Source organism: Anas acuta, chromosome 9 (assembly GCF_963932015.1).
Source record: "Anas acuta chromosome 9, bAnaAcu1.1, whole genome shotgun sequence".
In the NCBI taxonomy this organism is placed as follows: Eukaryota; Metazoa; Chordata; class Aves; order Anseriformes; family Anatidae; genus Anas; species Anas acuta.
Genome location: NC_088987.1, coordinates 5,577,448 through 5,597,429, shown reverse-complemented (window position 1 = coordinate 5,597,429; position 19,982 = coordinate 5,577,448). Strand labels below are relative to the sequence as shown.

Genomic DNA, 19,982 nt, shown 5'->3' with positions numbered 1-19,982 from the left:
CCAAATTAAAATATTCATTTCTGCATTTATTTGCATTTACTGAACTATTCTTTCTTTAATTTCATGTAAATTTCACAGCTCCTGCATTCATTTCTGAAGCTTTATTAACCAAAAATCAGCTTTAATATTCTCATACATAGTTGTATCAAATATATATAAGCGGTTTTTGCTTGGAAGGAATCTTATGAAATACCACAAGTAACTAGAGGAAAATTCCAGCAGCACAGTTATAAAAATGTTCAAGAACAAGCATCTGCATGGGGATAGCTTTCCCATTCTTAAAAAAAGGAAAGGCAGTACATTTTCTGTCATCAGCTAGATGATAGAATCCTTCTATAGAGATCCTGTTTGAGGAGCAAAGTCTGGGTTCACCTGAAAACCGGCAACTGTGTCCTCAGGTTTCTTAATATCAAAATGTGAGACTGCCTTTAGCATCGCTGGCCCACTTGACAATACTGCTTGGGTTCTAAATATTTGTCAGGCACATATAAAATATTTATTCTTTGCAACCAAACTATTAAAAGCACTTATCTGTCACAGCTCTGAAGAAACGTGCTATGGGTTGACCTCACCAAACAACATCTGTGGTAACATACTTGACCACCACTTTTCATCATAAGGATAGCCATCAAAACAATTCCTAACTTGCAGTCTGAAGCTATAAAATGAATCACACAATATTTACATGCCCTGTGGTCCTTTTGGCCCAGGCATTATGGCATACCAGGGTTTAATGATCTTAATAACCCCATATGGCTTGCTGAGAAATTAGATTTTCCCTTTGGTTGCAGAAGGCAATTTTCAATTATAGCAGATGGTGAAACAGTGAAGGTCTGAGAAGTCAAGAACTGACTAAGAAACCTCAGATTAGTACTTAGGCTTTATATTGCTCAGCCTAATGCCAGTGGTTGAATTTTTGCCCCAAATGAGAGTAATCTTGAAGCAGAGCATAACATTTCAGCAGAGCAGTCCCTCATTTATGTCTGCTCTTCAGAGGGCCAGGCCCAACAGAGGAATCCATAAAGCTGCAGTTGCCATGTGGAAAAACAACCTGCGGTGCATCACGTACACAGCTCGGCAACTGTTAAGATTCAATTTTGTTCAAAATTGGAGAGAGCAATGCTGAACTCCAAGACAACTGAAGACGGAGGATCCTTCAAAACATGATATACATGACTTTTTCGATGAGACTCTATATACCCTTATGGTTTCTTTGTTTATTTTGCTTTTTTTTTTTTTTTTACACCTCCAAGCAATCTAAAATTAATCTTCATTGACACATGTGACTCGCTGTTTGCACATGGGGAAAAAAGCAGAGAACCTTTCTATTGGAAACATGATTTTCCCTGCTATACTTCTGCTTCCTCAGCTGTTATGGTCCTCATGGCACACAAGATTTGAAGAATGATAGACACGTAGCTTGATCCAGTTCCGTCACCATAGACTGATGTTCACAGAGATCCTGTATATGGATTAAAGACTAGAAGATGTTGATGTTAACATCATCCTCCCAGCAGCAAGTGATAAAAAGCATTTTGATTCATCTCTGCCCACATCTGATCGCTCCTTTCCCGGTTGCTGGTGCCATTTCCTCTGGAAATAAGCTGCTCAGCCAGGGAACAGGGCTGCCTGCCACAACTCATCCCAATGATCCTGCCATCACACCATCAGAAGTCCACAGCTGGTGGTGGGAGGTGCTCTGGGAAGTGCCCCCATGAAGGACATTTGCAACCAGCCTCCAGCCAGGACATCCCCAGGGTTCATTCCTTGCCTTTCTCCCCACAAACTCCACCTGGAAGTCATGTAAGGGTGAGGAATTAGGCACTGCAATGTATTTCACTAACACTGCCTCTAAGTAATGCCTGAAAATTGAGTTCATTATCATGAAGGATGCTGCATGGAGCTCTTCAAAATTCTTTGGGGATTAGCAAGATTTTCCTGTATCCTTTTAGGCTGCTTCACAGCTCTGACCCACTGCCAGTATTCTCCCTCCCTTCCAGAAAGGCAATGCATAGGGAATGTAATAAATCTGTGAAGCTTTTCCTGCTCTGCCTTTTTATGTGTTCGATAGAAGGCAGAGCTCTCTAATGCCTCTTGCACAATTCATAGGGAGACACATGAAGTAGAAAATAGCACCTCTGTTAAGTAGTGCACGATTGCTTTAGTGATGACTTAACAGAGGGAATCTCTTAGGGAGGCACAGTGGGGAAAAAAAGAAAAAACCCTCGTGCAGCACAAGCCTTGCGGATTTGATTCTAAATCCTCTACATTTTTCCCAATGACTTTTCAAACAGTCTTAGAAGGTTTAAACTAATTATTAACCATCAGGCTTTATGCAACATCTGTCAGAAAAAAAATGAACCTCAAAACTTGGTCCTTGAATTATAGACAGGATAAATCAGGACTCTTTAATCCAGATTACTGAATTTTTAGTCTGCAAACTCTGAATTAATCAGCTATTTCTTAATTCCCTATCTTCCTTGTTTCACAGCTTTAAACAGGACTGTATTAAAGTATGTAGAACAATGCAATCCTGGTGAAATATTAAGTAATAAAAAATAAATAATGCAACGATGCCACGATACAATGTAGTCAGTGGGCATTAAAAAAGAGAAAGAAGAAGAATTTAAGAAAAGCACAGATTTTATAAAATCTGTAAAAGTATAAAAAGAAGAAACATAACGGCTGATGCTGCTAATCTGTGGGAAGCCTGTAATGTAATGTATACTTTGCTCTAAACTACTCTCCTAATCACTTTACCTCCTCAGAAAAGGGAAGAGAAAGAGAAGAATTAGCAGCATCTAATTACTTCAGCAATTGTGTTAGGCATATTGCAATATACATAATAGATGAGATATTATTAATACAAAGCTATTCCATTGAGATTCTCTGGATAATATAAACCAGAAGTACGCTTAAAAAATAATTCTTTCCCATACCACATTTCAAATATTTCCATGTACTTCAACTTCATGGTTTTTTTTTAATTAATTTGTCTGCATTCTCTGATTTCAACTCTCAATCCTTTGTTATTTCTAGGTCAGTTATATGAGCAGCATAGTTCCTATTTCATGTGCTGAGTCTTTTTTCATTGAGGTCAAAGGCTATATTCCCCTTGACTTCGATAATGTTACATTGCAAGAACATTTATCTACACAATGTGTGGTGGGATCCTACTTATTCTTGCCCTGCAAGAAATATGGTTCCTCTTGGAAGGAAGAGTCTAGCAACACCAAACTGTTTTATAAATTCTGAGATGCACAGCAGCAATCAGAAGGTGGTCAAGAAAAGAAAATGGCATTTGTATAGCTAGGAACATGTTGTACAAACATGACAGGGAATGCAGACTATCTCTGCTTGCGTTTAGATGCGTTAGGAGCTTTGAAACATGTTTTTCCTAAATATCTTTTTGTTCTGGACAGGAGAACATTCTCCTTTTTACTACCTTCACAGCCGAGGAATCGAGACCTGCATAGCACATTTATCTTATGCTTGCAATTCAAAGCAAATAGCTGCTGCAAAACCTTTTAGCATGGCAGTTATATTTCACTTTAGTGGCAGTGAAAAGGTGTTGTGTGTGTGTGAAAGCTTTATTGGGATCCCTCATTTCCTCCCTTTCTATCTGTTCAAGTATGAAAACTTCATGAGATTTCTTCTGTGCACTGAAGGTTTTTGCCTGTAGGTGCCATAACTGCACTTATTTCTGTTTGGTTGTACAAAAAAAAAATAATCTGACTGTACAGACAGGTCAGATGTCCTTCTTCACCATCAGAGGTCCCGTCTTACCACATAAGTCTGGTAAAACCTTTCCTGCCTCTGTTTGTAGCTGCTGGTTAGTTCAGTGGTGATGACTGTATCAGATGGGATTCCTAATGAATTATCAGATTACCACCAAAAAGACCCATCCTGTTCACTGCCAGGCTTGCCTCAAACTCTATTCTTCAGCATAGCCACCCCTATAACTACATCAGCTGTGTGGTCCTGCCCCTTTGTCCTCCAGCTTGTTTCTCTATATAACTGCTGTTTTCTGGTTTTGCTCATCACTCCTTCAAATGGGGTGGACAGGGCAGGGCAAGGAGGGAAGGGTGCTTTCCACTCGCACCGGGGAAAGAGGTTCCTGGGCACAAGGCAGGGTGGGCACAGTCACAGCCAGGCATTGGTGGTGCTGGGAAGAAAACATCCCTCTGGGCCCACAGGTCTGAACATGTCCGGCCACTGAGAGACTGAGAAGAAGCTTAGGAGAAAGGCCCTACCTCCTTCAAATATCCTCATGAGAGCCTCCTTCACATGGCTCTCCTCACCGCAGCCACGCTTCTTCTCCCTTTGCTCATTACTGCATGATAGCACTGAAACCACCAGAAGAAAACTGAGTGAGAATAGAAAGTTGGCTGCAAGGAAATGCACTGCCAGAGGCTCCCCAAATAAAACCTCCCAAATCCCAACGTAGCTGCACACACACACAAAGTGCAGGGAAATAGGGTGAGGTCAATTCCTGGCTACTGTAAGTTCAGGAATTTGTCTGTAGTAGAGCTGAACTCTTAAACCAGCTGGTTATCCAGCCCTTGGGATCACAGAACAGAGCACGGCAGACGCAAACAGCTGTAAGAGTAGTACTACACTACAGATAATATGCTACCTGCCATGTAGATGAAACAAGGGAGAAGAAAGTTGAGCTTCAATCTAATTGTACAGCAGCCAGGATTTGTCAGGTTCATCTGTAAGCATATTGGGGCTGGATCACCAGCTCTACTGATTGACAGTATTCACTGAAGATAAAAGCATTGTATTAGTCTACAGCAAGTGAATACATGGTTCTGCTGAGTACTGTTTGACATGTTACTTGTGCTGACGTTGTATTAATGCTGTGGTGAATGCCTCAGCACCTCCATTTGTACAGTCACTGTACCAGCGACACGTGGACATGCAACACAAGAGCAGTCGGCACAGCAGTGCACTATGTGTCTCTGCACAGACACATATACTGCTTTAGCACTGAATTTTTATTTCTGGCAAATCACTTAATTCCTCTCTAATACTCACTTACAATTGACTATTAAAATGTATTTGTACAGAAGACCACATCGTATTGAAAGATGACATGGACAACTAAGAAAAGGAAAAAGCCTCTGTCACTCTAATTTAACAAATAACATCTCGCACCTCTACTAACAAGCTAGCTTTTACTTCCAGTACTAGCAAGAAAAATGAGTTATCTGCTTCAGTAGTGAAGTGTATTTTTTCACCTGCTTCATCTATAGAATCATCTTGCTGACTTTTTCTTGGCCTATAAAGGCCAAGTACAAATGATGCAGTGGATTGTAGTAGAGGCACTTTTTCATGTCAGTCAGATTAGAGTTAAATCCCCGTTGCATTTGGGAAGGACTTCAACAGACAATGTATACCTTAGAGAAAAGGCAATGTGATTTCCAGCAGCCAGTTTTTATGTAGTGATCTGAGTTTCTTGCCATACCTGTTTCCCTAATACTGGGCAGTAAGATTGAAAGAAACACCTGGAGAGAGAAAGCCACAGACTAATATGTGCATCTTTGATTCACATACTCCAATTGTTATGATGGGGAGAGAGTTGATGCTTTCCTCTCCCCCCACTCCTTTCAGTTAGAAGAAAGATAATAGGACAAACACTATTATTTTTAAGAGAAGATGTCAAGATGAAAAAATGAAAATGTCAAAAAAGAGGCTGATATACAGCATTACTTAAGGACTGTTTTGTTGAGAAAAACTGACCAAATGATTTACGAAAGGCTTTTAACAGGGCAGTCTTTGGATTACAGTGAAGATGAAAAATAAATGAAAATCTATTTCAAGTTTACTTTAACCTAGTCATTTGACAGATGGGGGGCAAACCTGGCAAGAACACAAGTTTTAATCTTCAGATGTAGTGACTTTATTTGCAGTTTTGTGGATTAGGAATTCTATTTGTGCAGAATAAGAGCTGTCCATTTTCAGATGTTTCCTATTGAAGTGACTTTTTCTACCTGAAGATCCCTGAGAGGCACACGAGTTGGAAGACCAAAGGACCGATGCTTCTGCTCACGGCACAAACCACCATGCACAGAGATTGTCCTGTGAGCGGCAGCCGGTGTGTCCGCTGCCTTCCTACCTACCTCATTCTTCTGTCAAGCCTCCCTCTTGAAGCACATCCCTCCTAATTAATTACTGGATTAACCAGCCTAGTATTGAGACTGCCCATGGCTGGAGGTGGATCTTGGAGCACGGACTTGTTCTCAGTATGCACAGCCTGGCACATTGCTGCCTGGCCAGATGGGTCCTCCATCTGCTTCGATTTGAAGGAGAACTTCCTGGAATTAGGGTTTTCCTCTTAACCTTTGTTTGTATAATTCCTTTGCTTCTTATTTTCACTGTTTTTTCCTTTACACCAAAAGCATCTGAAGTATGTCAGAGTCAGATTTAAATGCCAAAGGGAAAACTGCACAATTTTTGTGCACGTGTGGCATTAATTGGCACGGTTCTACATAAAGGCTGCTAAACTGGAGCTGTATTGGTACAGCAAGAAACTCCTTTTGGGTAGAGAAGTCATCAGAAAGAAGTCAGCAGAAATCATTTCTAATGTATAGGCTCCAGAGAACCTAGTAGACTGCCATATAGTCAAAGGTAGCTTTCTGATGTTTGCTCAAGCTATTAGAGCATGCTATATTTTTCAGGATAGAATTTATAGGTCAAGAGAAGCAGTTCATCTTTCTCAGACTAGTAAGAAATCAAGATGGAAAGCAGAGATCTGATACCTAATTCTTTGAAAATCTGCTACAGTTCTATATTTATTATAAGCCTATCACAGTACATCCTGCTCAAAGACTTACAGGAAAATGTGTTGCTAACTACCAGGGAATTATTGATTTTTTAATTTTTGCCCTCATAGTGCTATTGCCTGGCTGTGGTAGAACCGCTAACTTGAAGAAAAAAAGAAAAAAAATCAATATTACTATTATCAACTGTTGACTACAGTTTACAGCAGCAATAATCTCCTTTAAAATAGCTTGCAGAAGTACCAGTTGTCACCTAAGTAAGGCATTACTGCCTTGGTCGAATCATTAAATGCTAGTAGTATTTGATCTTTTGACAATTTCTTTTTGGTTAAGTTTTGGTGACCATTAGTATTTTCTGAACTTCACACCTGAACCATATTTGGCTGAGAACCGGCCTGTTTGCTGTTGCTATTATTGTTTTGTTACTGACAGGAGTGACTCATTTACCCCGTTAACATAAGTGGGTTAACATCCAGTGCTGTTCTGTATGCTAGATTTTAGTGCACTAAAAGTAACGTGCCTCCCATCACCAAGATCTGCGCTTCCTTCAGTTCTGCACAAGCTGTGCACAAACCACAGGTAGCACTTGAAGGCACTGGAATCCAAAACAACTAAGCTTCAGACAGCTTTAAGCACTGTTCCTGGAGATGTTTTGTTTAAGGGAACATACAAGTCATCTTTGTAATAGAAGGCAAAGCATCAATCTCTTTGTTGATGTGGTAAGCTGTTATTAAATACTTATAAAACAAGTAAATAATGACAAATATTTAATGTTGCATCCCAGAACATGCTTTATGCACCTTTTTCTCCAAACTCTGGGAAAAGTGCAGACCAGAGAAGTGGTCACATGTCAGAGATCTCATGAGTGGAACTAATTAGATGTAGATGGAGCTGTCATGCTTGCCCTTCCCCTGCTTATACCAAAAGGATACCCTGCCTGCCAATCTAACCACTTGGCTTATGCTATTTTTACCCCTACAGCCTTTTCTGTTATTAGCTTAAAGCCTATCATTTGTTACACCTGGAATTGCATCTGCTAAATTTAAGGGTATAAGAAGCATGCTGAGGGTCCACCCACACAGAGCCTATCATTGATACTGAAAATATTTAAAAATCTAAGTTAGCATTAAAATTAATTGTAAATGCATTGTGGTTCCAAGAAGACAGGCCACATAAATTCCACTCGTGTTTCTGAAGGTAGGGGGTCAACAAGAAGTTTTAGTGTGGCACTTTTACTTATGTTATGCTCAAGCTAAAGGCAATATAGCATATTACAACATGAACTTTTTTTAAAAGTGTTTCCATAACAATACACAAAACCCTAATGAAACTGCATTTATAAATATAACCTCAATAAAAATTTTAATAATGCTTGTTGTCACAGTTGTCAAGAGAGAAAATGATAGTTCATATTACATTCGAGGCATACAGAGTGACTGTTGAGATGTGTAGCAGTATATACTGGATTCATCTTAGTCATAGTTTATTAGTGGCTTTTTAATGATTTAAGAATTTGAGATCTAAACTTGCCCATCTCTCCTATCTTTTAAAGGAGCATTTTTCTGAACCCAGCCTATTTCCGGAATCACCTGCGTCAAGCTGCCGTGTTTAGGTGTTTAGAGAGATACTCCGAAGCTGCAAGGTACTCTGGCACTTGTGGATTTATAATGGTTTCTCCACATCTCTTTCATTCCAGCTCTCAGTAGTAAGGTTATCATCATATACCCAGGCTTTTAAAAGTCAGTGGGAGCTTTGTGTATACGATCTCACATGCAGCAGAGCTCCAATCCTCCCAGTCAGAGTAACATGAATAATCCCAATTATGTCCCTGGTTGCGGTTAGACTAACACATATAGAGGTACTTACTCTCAGGTGTAGTGGTGAGCCCTTGTCAGGTCCCTGGGCTACACTGGGCAGGGGGGGGGGGCTACACTGGGGCAAGAGCTACATGCATACAAGCATCTTCTACTTCCTGCTTTCCCTGTACCTTGGGCAGAAGCTCAAGTGTTCCGAACAGATTTAAAAAAAAAAAAAAAATCAAGATCTCAATGTACACTGTGATATGCTGCAAAATTTAGCCTGGGTGCAGCTGATGAGACTGCTGGTGTGAACAGAAACTGCTGGCAGGAGAAAATTCTGCAAGAGGAAGCTCTGCTTGCATGCGTGCATTACACTGCCAAAAACTGAAAGTTCCAACACGCAACAGAAGTTTTTAAACCACTGAACATGCTTAAATGAAAGAAATGCACAGGGAAATGCAATGGCAGCTTGCTATGTATCATCATTACTACTAACATTAGATACTTACAGAGGACTGTTCAGCTGAAGACCACAAGGTATAGCACAAAAATATTTTGCAAATCATTAGCTAACTAATGGCAGAACAGTCATCGCAAATTAGGCAAGAGACTAAAAGGGTTACATTGCTTATCATTTAAGATACATGCTAGTGGTAGAACTCTGAAGCTATTAAAATAGCAGGAAAACAGTTTGAATGAGAAGTGGAAAGACACTTTATCAAAGCAGAGTTGCAGAAAGGATTTGGGAAGATGAACACCAATTTTCTGTGCTGGACTCCAGCCAAAAAAAAAAGGCAAAAAAAAAAAAACAGGGACAAACAGTTTCCTTCTGTGGGACAGCATCAAGAGCGTGTCGAAGTGAAATGCACTGGATTTCACATGCCAGGAAGAGAAGAAATCAGTTCTCCAAGACAATTAAATTTTTGCTAATTTCTTCGGAAATACTAACTCAGATTAACCTGGAATATTTCACTTACTGTATTTTTTTTTAGGAAAAAAAAAAAGAAAGAAGAAAAAAGCCTCACTTCTCAAACAAACATCTTTCAAACTAAGGAATAGAAACATTTTGTTCAAAAACACTCTAGCATTATGATATTTCCCAGGTCTCCTTTTATATAGCACTGATCAGGGTCTCTTCTTCCCAAAAAAACTTGTTGTGGTGTTGATTCAGAGAGAAATTGTTACCTACAGTCATCAGCAGCTGAGGTCCACTGATCAGACAGACATTTTAGGGTGGTGTTAGTCCAGTATGTTGTTTTGTGACAGATAGGGAGGGAATCCTGTTCAGGATGCTGTCAAACCCAGAAGTTCACTAGTATCCTGACAGGTGAAATACAAGAAGATTTTGTTTTGTTTGTATGTTGGTTGGTGTTTGTTTTCCCCTTGAAGTCAGGTTGATGATTTAAAAAAAAAAAAAAAGTTAAAAAAAACACATTTTCAGAAACTGGTATTTCAGAAGAAATGCCTTAAAATGCCTATATTTAAGAAGACAATATGAACCAAGGCGTTCATAAATATGATTTCAAAAATGAAGAAAATTGTGGATGGTGTTACTGCAGATAAGCAATCAGTAAGTTTACTACATCAGCAGGCAAGAGGGATCTGTGTCAGCCTTTTTTTCCCCATATTGAGATGCTTTCAGGAAACTAGATGATTTTAAATGAGATTATGTATTCTGTAAAGGAGAGGAACATTCTGACAGACTGAATCCAGAGCGGTTCCAAAAAGCAGCGACTATAGCAGCATTCAGAGTTTAGCCTAGTTTAACATAGTGTTATAGCAACTGTGCGGAGCTGCTTTTGCAGGTTGTGTTAAACTAAGCTTAGCACCACTTATGGCATCTCATTGGAGTCACTGGTCTTAGTCAAACCCCATTAGAGATGCAGCATGCACTCCACCCATTACAGACTGCAGCAAGCAGACATTTGGTTGCATTTTCTGGAAATATGAACTTGGTTTTTATCATCATAACCTGTCATTTATTTCTGCTTGCTATTTGAGTATTCCTTGCTTTTCTATCCCCAGCATGTGTTTAAATCACTGTATACCCTGTTAAATACACCCAGAACGCCGTATGGGTATGTGAACAGGAGGGGTTGGTTGTAAACAGTGCTGCTTGGCACTAACAGCACAGATAATGACATTTAACTCAGCCTACCTATCAAGCTGAGATCCCCTGAGACTTCATCTCTGAGGATATACCAGACCAAATTATTTGGTTCAGAGAAAGTCAAAAGCTAGAGTAAGGTCAACTGTAATTTAAGCATCTCCCAAGTTTCTCTGTGTGTAACTTTCACTAGTGCTTGTCAGCCCACAGAAAGCGCATGAAGGAGTTTGAATGCAAGGACATGTGAGTTAGTATAAGGCAACTGATATGCCCACATCTGGATCACTCCTGAATTTTGTTGACTGCATAGCGATCCTTCAGGGTAGTACTGTAATAGGGTGCTACCACATAGAGTGCAGCCTAAGGCCATTTGGCATCGTAAAGCAGTCTTAGAAGCACCATGTGGGGTCAGAGCATCTGCAAATGATGAATTCTGAAGTGGTGCAGCCACTTTCACTGAGGTGTCAGCTAGTAAATATATTTATCCTCTATTGTTCAGAGACTGCTCTTGACAAGCACAGTAAAGATTTAAACCTCAGAAGGGAGCAAACCTATTTCAGCTGAAAGACCGTCTTGGCCTTTGAACAAATGGGCATAAATTCATTATACATAAATTTAGTCTGGAAGTTACCTAGAAGTTTTAGACATTACAAGGCATTTAGGCTCAGGATCATCCTCGATAGCAGCTACCGAAAGTACCCTGGCAAGGGAGACAGAGTCACAGCTGATCAGAAAACCACTTAATAACCAGAATGGAAAGTTCAGAAAAGGGTTCTGGGCTCACTTCTCTAACAAAGAAGAGAAAAGGCTCTTGGAGAAGGCTGAGGGGGCCCCACCTTCCTGGGGATGTGGAGTCAGCTTCCTTAGGGAAAGATGAGACAAAGGATGTGTATGTGCAAGGGGACATGCAAGCCACAGAACAGCCTGGGAAGTCCATACTAGTTCCAAGGACAGAGGAGCCAAACCACAGGATGTTTTCAAGGGTTACAGTGCTAGAAAGGGGACAAACACTCAAGGGTGACCCTCAAAGCTCCTGGAGAAGGAGGCATCGGAGCCTGCACGATCTCCAAGTCCCCAAGCCTGGTGGGCTGTGACCCCACAGCTGCCTGTCACACATCTGCAGTGAGAGGTCTGACCAGATGAGCAACAAGGCATGAAAGCAATTTTTCTTTCTCACTCAGATAGTGCAGCCTATTGCTGACACTGAAACAGTGGTAAGGTGAAGATTCGTAACTCACAGAAAAAGCTGACTGCCTATTTGCTTTGAATCTGAAGTTTAAACTACAGAAGGGATTTTGCCCCTTTTTATCATTAAGCCGTATAGCTCTCATCTTTCTGCTAATCAAATCGCTGTGCTGATTTAACAGTGTCACTGTGTTCTGTGAAAAGCTTAAGATAGCTCTTTTATCACCAGCTAGAACACTAGTGACTTGAAATTAGTTGTATACATGTAGGGGAAAACAGACTGTCTGTCCCTCTGCCAGAACAAACAACTCATCTTCATCTGACTGCACAGAGTAGGGGTAAGCAATCCTTAAGGAGGAAGGAGCTTTAGGATCTGAATAGCTGCAGCATGGCTGACTCAGCTTTTTGACATTCCTATTCAAGAAAGCCTAGGTAATCCCACCAGCTGTAAAGCAAACCAGGTCTGCCAGGAGCAGACCTCAGCCCTCTGCGTGAATCCAGGGGCCGTTTCAGTCAGAATGGAGAAGGCAGCAGGTAAAGCTGCACAGTTCGGGTTAGTTGGTATATTCAGCTTCTCTTCACAAAAGCTTCACAGTTCAGGTTAGTTGAATATTCAGCTTCTCTTCACAGAGCCAGTGGTGGCACAAAAGCCCACCCCATGCTGTGGATGCAAGCTGATGGAGCAGGCCCACCTTTCAACCCTGCCTGGGCCTGCTCTTGGAAGAGGGGAAAGTTCATATTCCTTCCCCATCCTAATTGTTTCTACTTTTCCTCAATGGAAATAAACAAAAGGGAAATTCTATAAAAAGAGAAAAACATTGGTTGTCATAGAAACACCAGCACGGAGGGGACTCTCACTGCTGGGGCAGGTGGGCTCAGCACAGGCCCCAGCAATGGCAGGTGCCCCACATGTGGCTGTGTAGGGTCAGGCAGCAGCGAACCCCCCACGGCCACCCTCAGCAGCTCTGTTGAGGAGAAGGGAACCTCCACTGCTGGCCAGGGCACTGCACAGGCAGTGCCCCTGGGCCAGGGGTCAGCAGGGAACTGGGTCCGGTTGTCCCCACACCGAGCCACCCGAGCTGTCCCGTGGGATTCGTGGCAGGCCGTGTCCCCAGGGTGACATTGCAAATGGCACACCTCATAAATTGTGTCTAGGAAAGCGGCTTTGACAAGCGCTGGGATCAGTCAAAGCCCAAAGGAAAGCCCACACTGCCTATTATTTAATTTGACACCAACATATGAGGTTAGCCTCTGTCTAGAATTACTGGCCGTTATTTCTGCACCGCGCACATTATTCTTTATCACTTGAGACTGTCCAGGTGTCAAACAACAGTGTGCTCAGGCAGGCAGTCATATCAGGGACAGGAGGAAGCCTCCACACCAGTTTTTCCACGATCACTGCCGCCTGTTAGAAGTAAATACAAACACTGACAACAGCTCAAGGCACATCCCCAAACCAGGGAGCATGAGGTGCAAAGAGATACACGAGAGCAGAGCACCAGCTAGAGCGCGGAACAAGCAGAGTCCTTGTCCCTCAAACTTTCATTGTACTTCTGCCATTAAGCAATTCATCCCAGTTACCCCATCCCTTCCCAAAACGTCTCTACCATGAAGCTGCCGCAGCATCAGGGCCTCCACAGCTCCAGTGATCTGTGCAGCATGCCCATGCTCACTGCTGCTTGTTTCGTGTCCAGTCACAGACAGCATGAGATCTTGCTGGGCTTAGCACCCTGTTGTCTTGAGCATGCCCCACCATTTTAAAAGACCTCTCATTTCCCCACGTTTTGGACAGTTTTGCAGATGTGAGCTGAGGAAAAGCATCCTCTGTGTCTTTACATGGCAGCTGCCCTTAAATAGGAAACATCCATTATCACGGTACAGGAAGCTCAAGACAATACAGAAAGTTGTTACCTGCACACAGCCACCAGACAGATAATGATACTTGTAATAAATATATTACAAATGCAGGTGTCGTTTTCCTTGCAGGAAACATTTCTTCTTTTAGCAGTGGGCTAGTGACCCAGAGACTTCAGCAAAGACAGCTAGCATACTCCATTGCCAACCTGGAAGGGTTTGGCAGGACAGAGTTTTATAGCAGCTCCACAACACATTTAAGGTTCACTGGTAAAATGTTTAAAAGGGAATTTTAGTTAGTTACCTGAAGGCATTAGCAATGTTAAGGCATTCCACATAGATAGCAGAGGGATTGCCACAACAGGTTTTGCTCCATTTGGGGGCAAGAGCACGGATAGGTCAATCCTCACACCACTAGTTTCCTTCCTGCTCAATATTCTATAGTTCTGTTTATCTCTCATCTAATGGTTTTCATGTATCCCCATAAACCTCAAAGTAACAACCTTACATTTATTTAAGATATAGAGAGATGTCTAAAAAATAACTGCTATTATTGTCCACTATTCAAATGGGATAATTGCAGTACAATAACTACTTTATTCTTATTCCAGCTATAAACATCATTTTCCCTTTCTAATCCCAGAAAAAGATAAGAAAAAGTTATCCAGAATAGTTGTTTATTTTCTTCTATATTCTAATGCTAAGCCTGAGATACAAGATGGATCTCAAATATCCAGGTGTATCATAAACAATCTTAACAGGAACATTAAAGTTCCTGTTAAATCAGAAAGGAGTGGTGGGGGAGAACAGATACACTTACCACTTCCAGACAGTAGCTCTGCACACTACCAAAGCCACACGGCACTGGCTGAGGCCTTCTATTAGTACCACTTACTGCAGACCAGGTGAGATCACTTGAAGTAGGGAGCAAAGGTAATTATCTGCCACTTATCAGCCTCCTGATCTGAGCAGCAATTGGGGCTGAATAGCATAGAAGTGTGAAAGTCACTGTAACGTGCATAGGCTGTGATTATTCCTAAGGCCCCTACATCTGCAGAGAGCTTCTCTCCCCCTCAGGGTTCCCTTCCTTTCTGAGAAGCTCAGGGGGAGCTCAAGGAGCTGACCTTGAGCCTTGCCCTTATGTTTTTCCAGTGATTACAGTGGTAAACGAGCACACATCTGTTTAGCAACAATGCTAATTTCTTGTCTTCTTTGGAAACATGACACTTTGGTGCATTCCAGAACAGCATCCGCACCATCCATTTTCTTGTCACAGACTTGCATGGCCGCTGCGAAGGATTTGGCTGCACACTCGCTGTTAGTGTCAGCAGCTGTCAGGCAGCAAAAGCCACCTTTGACGCTTTTATTATAAGGCCTATACATTTCTGCAGATGGGCTGAGGAAGACAGTTTGAGATCTGTGGTGTGCTGTTCACTTGCACATATGGAAATATATCTTATTGTTCTGCACCACCAAGTGGCCAGATTGAGCAGATTTAGCAAGGCACCTTTTGATCCAGGTTTACTACATTAACACAGATGGGCTTGGTAGCTCTAAGTGTTTGGGTTCTGTAAACAAGAGGTCAATATTTCTGAATATCACTTGAAGTGGTTGTGTAGAAAGAGAATGCATGTATCTGGTCTTTGCTGTTAGATTTCAATCAGTATATTTCAAAACTGTAAAAATAAAAGATGGCATTTCATCCAGAAAAAATGCATTGTATGACATACATGGGAGCTGTTTTCCCTTTCTTTTGCACCTTGTGTTTCTGGTACACTGGAAAGTTCAAAGTTGAACGTTTGAGAGGTACAAATCAGAGTGAGGTCTGTTGCAGGCCAATTTCACCAGTCCAAAATCTGCACACAAAATCAGCAGACGCCAACTGACCGAGGCCACAGCCTCTTACTGCCCAGCTCTTCACAAGTGCCCACATCCCTAGGATCTGTGATGCCAAAAATTGCAGAAGATGACAAAAATGCTAATTTGGTTGTGCCTATACTATCCTAATCCATATATATTTTATACACCAGCCATATTTGGTAACATTACAACTCACATTTAATACACAATATTGATATAGTAACAGGGCAGGAGCAGTCCCTCATTCGGTTCCTGTGAATCTGTTAATGCATTGGAAGAGCTTTCTGCTCTTCCCAAATTCCTGTTAGGGAGGGGAAATAATCCTACACATCCTCTACTGTACACACCATATGGCGCTTTTTAGGTATGGAGTAGCAGTAACCTGTCTAAAGCAACCCAGCTTCATTCTCAAGACATATATTATCCTCATAAACCTTTAAAAGGAATGCACTCCCTCAATATGTTACAGACTTTTGTATGCTTCATTTGACCTATAATTTTACTTCTAAAATTGACTCTAATTCACAGTGGATGGCCAGTTTAGTCATCACAGATTCCCCTGTTGACCTATATTCAGTATTTTATCAGTCTGTACTTTGGACCACTGTATTCAATGTGCAAGCTGAAATTTCAAACTTTTATTTTTTTAATAGACACAGCAAGTATTTAGCATAGGTGAAAGTGTAATACCAAACAAGAAGAGATTGATACATACACACGAACAGAAAGGGCACGAATAATCTTAATTGCAGAGTTACCTGGAACAGTGACTATTTCAACTGAATTTTTTAACTGTTTCCTGGAAAATTTCATCGGACATAAGAAGGGAACCTTCAGAATCAGTTTGAATTTCATCCCTCGTTTTTTGGTATTTTTGTCTCAGTTTTGGAAAAGCAAATTTCTCTCTTCTTCCTTAGCACACTGAAGGAAATGGAAGCATTGCATTTTATAGTGTAAAAAAATATGACAAATGAGTCTATTTTTAAATAAAGAAGAATCTTCCACGTGAAGAAGGAAACCTCCAGATAGTCATATAATTGAAGGAAGGATTTTCAGCTTTGCTGAAATGCTGAAATGTCATTACACATACAGACATTAAAAAAAAAAAAAAAAAAAGTATGATCAAGATGTCTTTAGATATACGCATGCAATAGGCTTTCATTCTGAATAAGGACGAAGAAAAATATGTTAATGAGCTCCATCACTGGCTGAGGACCCTAAACAATAATTTCATAAATAGTATAGTATTTCCTTAATGAATATTTTACTGAAATCTTGTTTTCAGAGTGTGGGCTCGCACATCCCTTACTGAAAGTCATTGTGACCTGGATTTCAGTGGGCCAAATGGATAGGTACTTGCTGGGACCTGGGGACCAAGTTCTGTGCTTCATGCCTTTGCGTACTTCACTGGAACCAGGCTTTTCACCTGCCTAGATACCTCAATCAGTCCTTTGGTTTCTCTCTCAGTGCTGAGGTCCCTAAATATTTCCCAATGCCAGCCTTATAACCATATTCAGCCAGCATTATTTCACCTGTGTCAGGGAATTCATAATTCCCTATCTCATGTGTCACTTTGACTCTGTGAATCAAGCCTCAGAGGCCATTAAAGAAAACCCTCTGGCTTAGGCATATTTGGGGTTGGACGTAGGCCATCCACATACAGCCTTAATGCTTATGTTTCTTTTGAAAGTGGAATTTTTTAAGTCCCTCGTAAGCCCCGAGGTCACAGTAGCAAGCATTGGTCCTGACCTGTGTGTGCTCCCTGATGACCGAGGAACTGAGAAGTGAAATTGGGATGGAAGTGCTCGAAAGGCTCAGAGCATTTTTATGTATGTGTCTTGCTGTTCATGGTGTAATGCATGGTGGTACAAGAGAAATCCAGCAGGGATAAAAGCAGATGTTTAAAAACTAAACACGAATGCCTGAAATGTAAGTGTAATTCTGATTATTTAAATAAGAGCAAATTAAGAAGGAAGAATAAAGAGGAAAGGCATTTGTCTGAAGTGCAGCAGTACCTAGAGACCTCTGCCATGATCAGAGTGACATTGTGCTGAGCACGCTACGAAGAATTAGTAAGAGAGAGCTTGTGCCAGGAGGTCTCGCACACCAAATAGGCAAATCAGTCAAATATGATAGTCTTCATTTTACAGATGATACTGGGAAACAGAAAGATGGAGTGACTTGTCTAGGAAGTGATTCCAGATTTTTCCAGAGCTCTGCTGACACCTCCACTGAAAGTGGTACCAAGCTGGGGAAAGAAAGCACTATTACCACAGAGGAGTGGGAGCTCACAAACTGAGCCTTGTGGTGTCTTGTCAGCAGGACGTCACCAGACCACGGCCTGCAGTAGGGGTGGAAAATTACACTGCGAGTGTCTGCATCCAGCTGGTTGCATTCAACCCATGGCAGCACTACTGCCGTGTGAGATGGTGATACTCAGGGTTAAGGATATACCAGTTTTAATCTCTCAAATGACAGTAGTTTTGAGGACAATAAATCTATAGGATACCAATTTGTAAATGACCGTTTGCAAAAGTCATTTGACTCCAAAAAATACCAGGCTCTAGGAGTAGAGAATTGCTCTAAATTTAGATTGAAAGTCACGTCTTCCTTCCAAGGCAGCCACAGGAGGCCACCACCACTCACATACACTGGTAGAGACTATGGTGCCAGTAAACGCCACTGTCACAGGAGCTGGAACCTTTGAAGAACACCTCTAGTAGACCACAGGCACAATAATACAAAGTAACTTGGCAGATTCCTTCAAAGTATTCCTCCCTTTTTGTGCTATATGTTTATTTCCCTGTTGGGTCTCAGGAGACAGTGGACAGCTCTTCTCAAAACCTTACAGTGGGTTGGGCACACAGTGCTGGGTACTTCGCTCACCTTCTCTATTTCATCCGTAGGATACTTGTATGTCATTCCTGGGATTAGGAATTCTCCTCTGTTTGGAGGCAATAAGAGTTTTGCCAGCAATTTCCAGCGCAATGAGGATTTCATCCTTTGTTCACTCTGTGCCGGCTGGGCTAACAATGTTCAATTAGAAACTGCTCTTTGTTCTAGTGCAATCAGGAGGATTTTTGCCAGTGATTTGAATGAGCGTTGGATAAGGCTTATGGCTAAATCCAGTCCTTATGCAGAAATCCATGGATCCTACTGAATTGCTTTTCTCCCAGTGAAATTGGTGGGAGCTGTACACTAACATCTAAGGAAGATTTAGTTCCTGTTTGTAACAATATGTTACCCCCTGATACTGGGCCTGCTTTGAAATGTTTATTGTTAAATCCGTGTATTTTTGGTTATATCTCATTAAGAACATAATACAGACTTGGAAAGTACATTCTGAAAGGGTATTACAACAGGATTGGGATTACTGTTTGTGAGATACTTTTAACTAGGGGGAAATTTCAAATTCAATTTACAGTAATGTCAAAGCACAATTAATATATAGGCAATGATAAGGGGAACATGCAGAAGTACACATTGATAGCACTACATCAACAAATAAACTTTCAGTGCTAGTAATTAGGTACACAAGATTATTATATGTTTAATTGACTAAAGTGACAATTTGGAATTACATCTAGTCACATTTAATTGGATTTGGAATCTCTAGAGGAATGGGAACGGAGAGCAGTGTAGAGAGGCAGCCATAAAAGCAAACTGATTTTCTGAAGTCTGTTAAGACTCTGCATTAATATCCATTGCACAATAGTTTTTAATATCCCTCAGTCTAGAAAAAGTAATGCAATGATTGCAACAGACAGTGGGAGTACTAAAGCATACTCAATTAGGTAGCAAGATAGCTGATTACTTTGGGTTTGGGGTTTTTCTTAAGATAAAGTTTAATCAGAGGTGAACTAAGTCTGAATTTGCCAGAGACACAGATATCCTCAGGCTGCCAAGCTATGAGGTATTACACATGTTGATGCTATTGTACAAAAAAAATGTACTTGCATATAAGACATTTCAACCACAAATACTTTAAGAAAAAAAAATGAAAAGCCAGACTACAACATTGTTGAGCAGTCATTAAATAGTTGCTCAGACTAAAATATTGAAAAAAGATTTTAAAAGTGCAGGGTTGTTCGCTTGCAGATAGTTTAACTATCTGAAAATGCTTACTAATGATTGTTTTAAAGTTGGACAAAGTCTGAGAGTTATCTGTAATCTTTTGATACAAACTTCATGTTACACTCTTTTAATATTAACTCCTTTAAATATTGCTATATACATCCTTCTCTCCTTATACATTCATTTATTCTGCTTTTGTCATCAGGAGTGCCATGATTGCTGACTATATGTACTGGCTGACAGGAGGCACTGAACAGCATATAAGCAAGCTCATCAAACTGTATTGGCAGGTAAAAATTGATAGCCCAATGAGGAGGG

At 41.0% G+C, this 19,982-nt stretch overlaps 1 protein-coding gene and 1 long non-coding RNA gene across 2 annotated transcripts in view; one reads left to right on the top strand and one right to left on the bottom strand.

Moving 5' to 3' along the window:
• SPATA16 (spermatogenesis associated 16) overlaps positions 1-19,982 on the top strand; it is a 78,698-nt gene that overhangs the window by 19,052 nt on the left and 39,664 nt on the right. The window contains exons 4-5 of the mRNA XM_068692489.1: positions 8,338-8,427; positions 19,870-19,954. Coding sequence (XP_068548590.1) covers positions 8,338-8,427; positions 19,870-19,954 — 175 coding nt within the window. The remainder of the gene's footprint in view (positions 1-8,337; positions 8,428-19,869; positions 19,955-19,982) is intronic.
• LOC137861293 (uncharacterized) lies at positions 6-14,638 on the bottom strand. Its single transcript, XR_011099526.1, has 2 exons — positions 14,551-14,638; positions 6-1,792 (listed from the first exon to the last, which is right to left on the bottom strand). It is a non-coding gene; the product is annotated as an uncharacterized lncRNA (long non-coding RNA).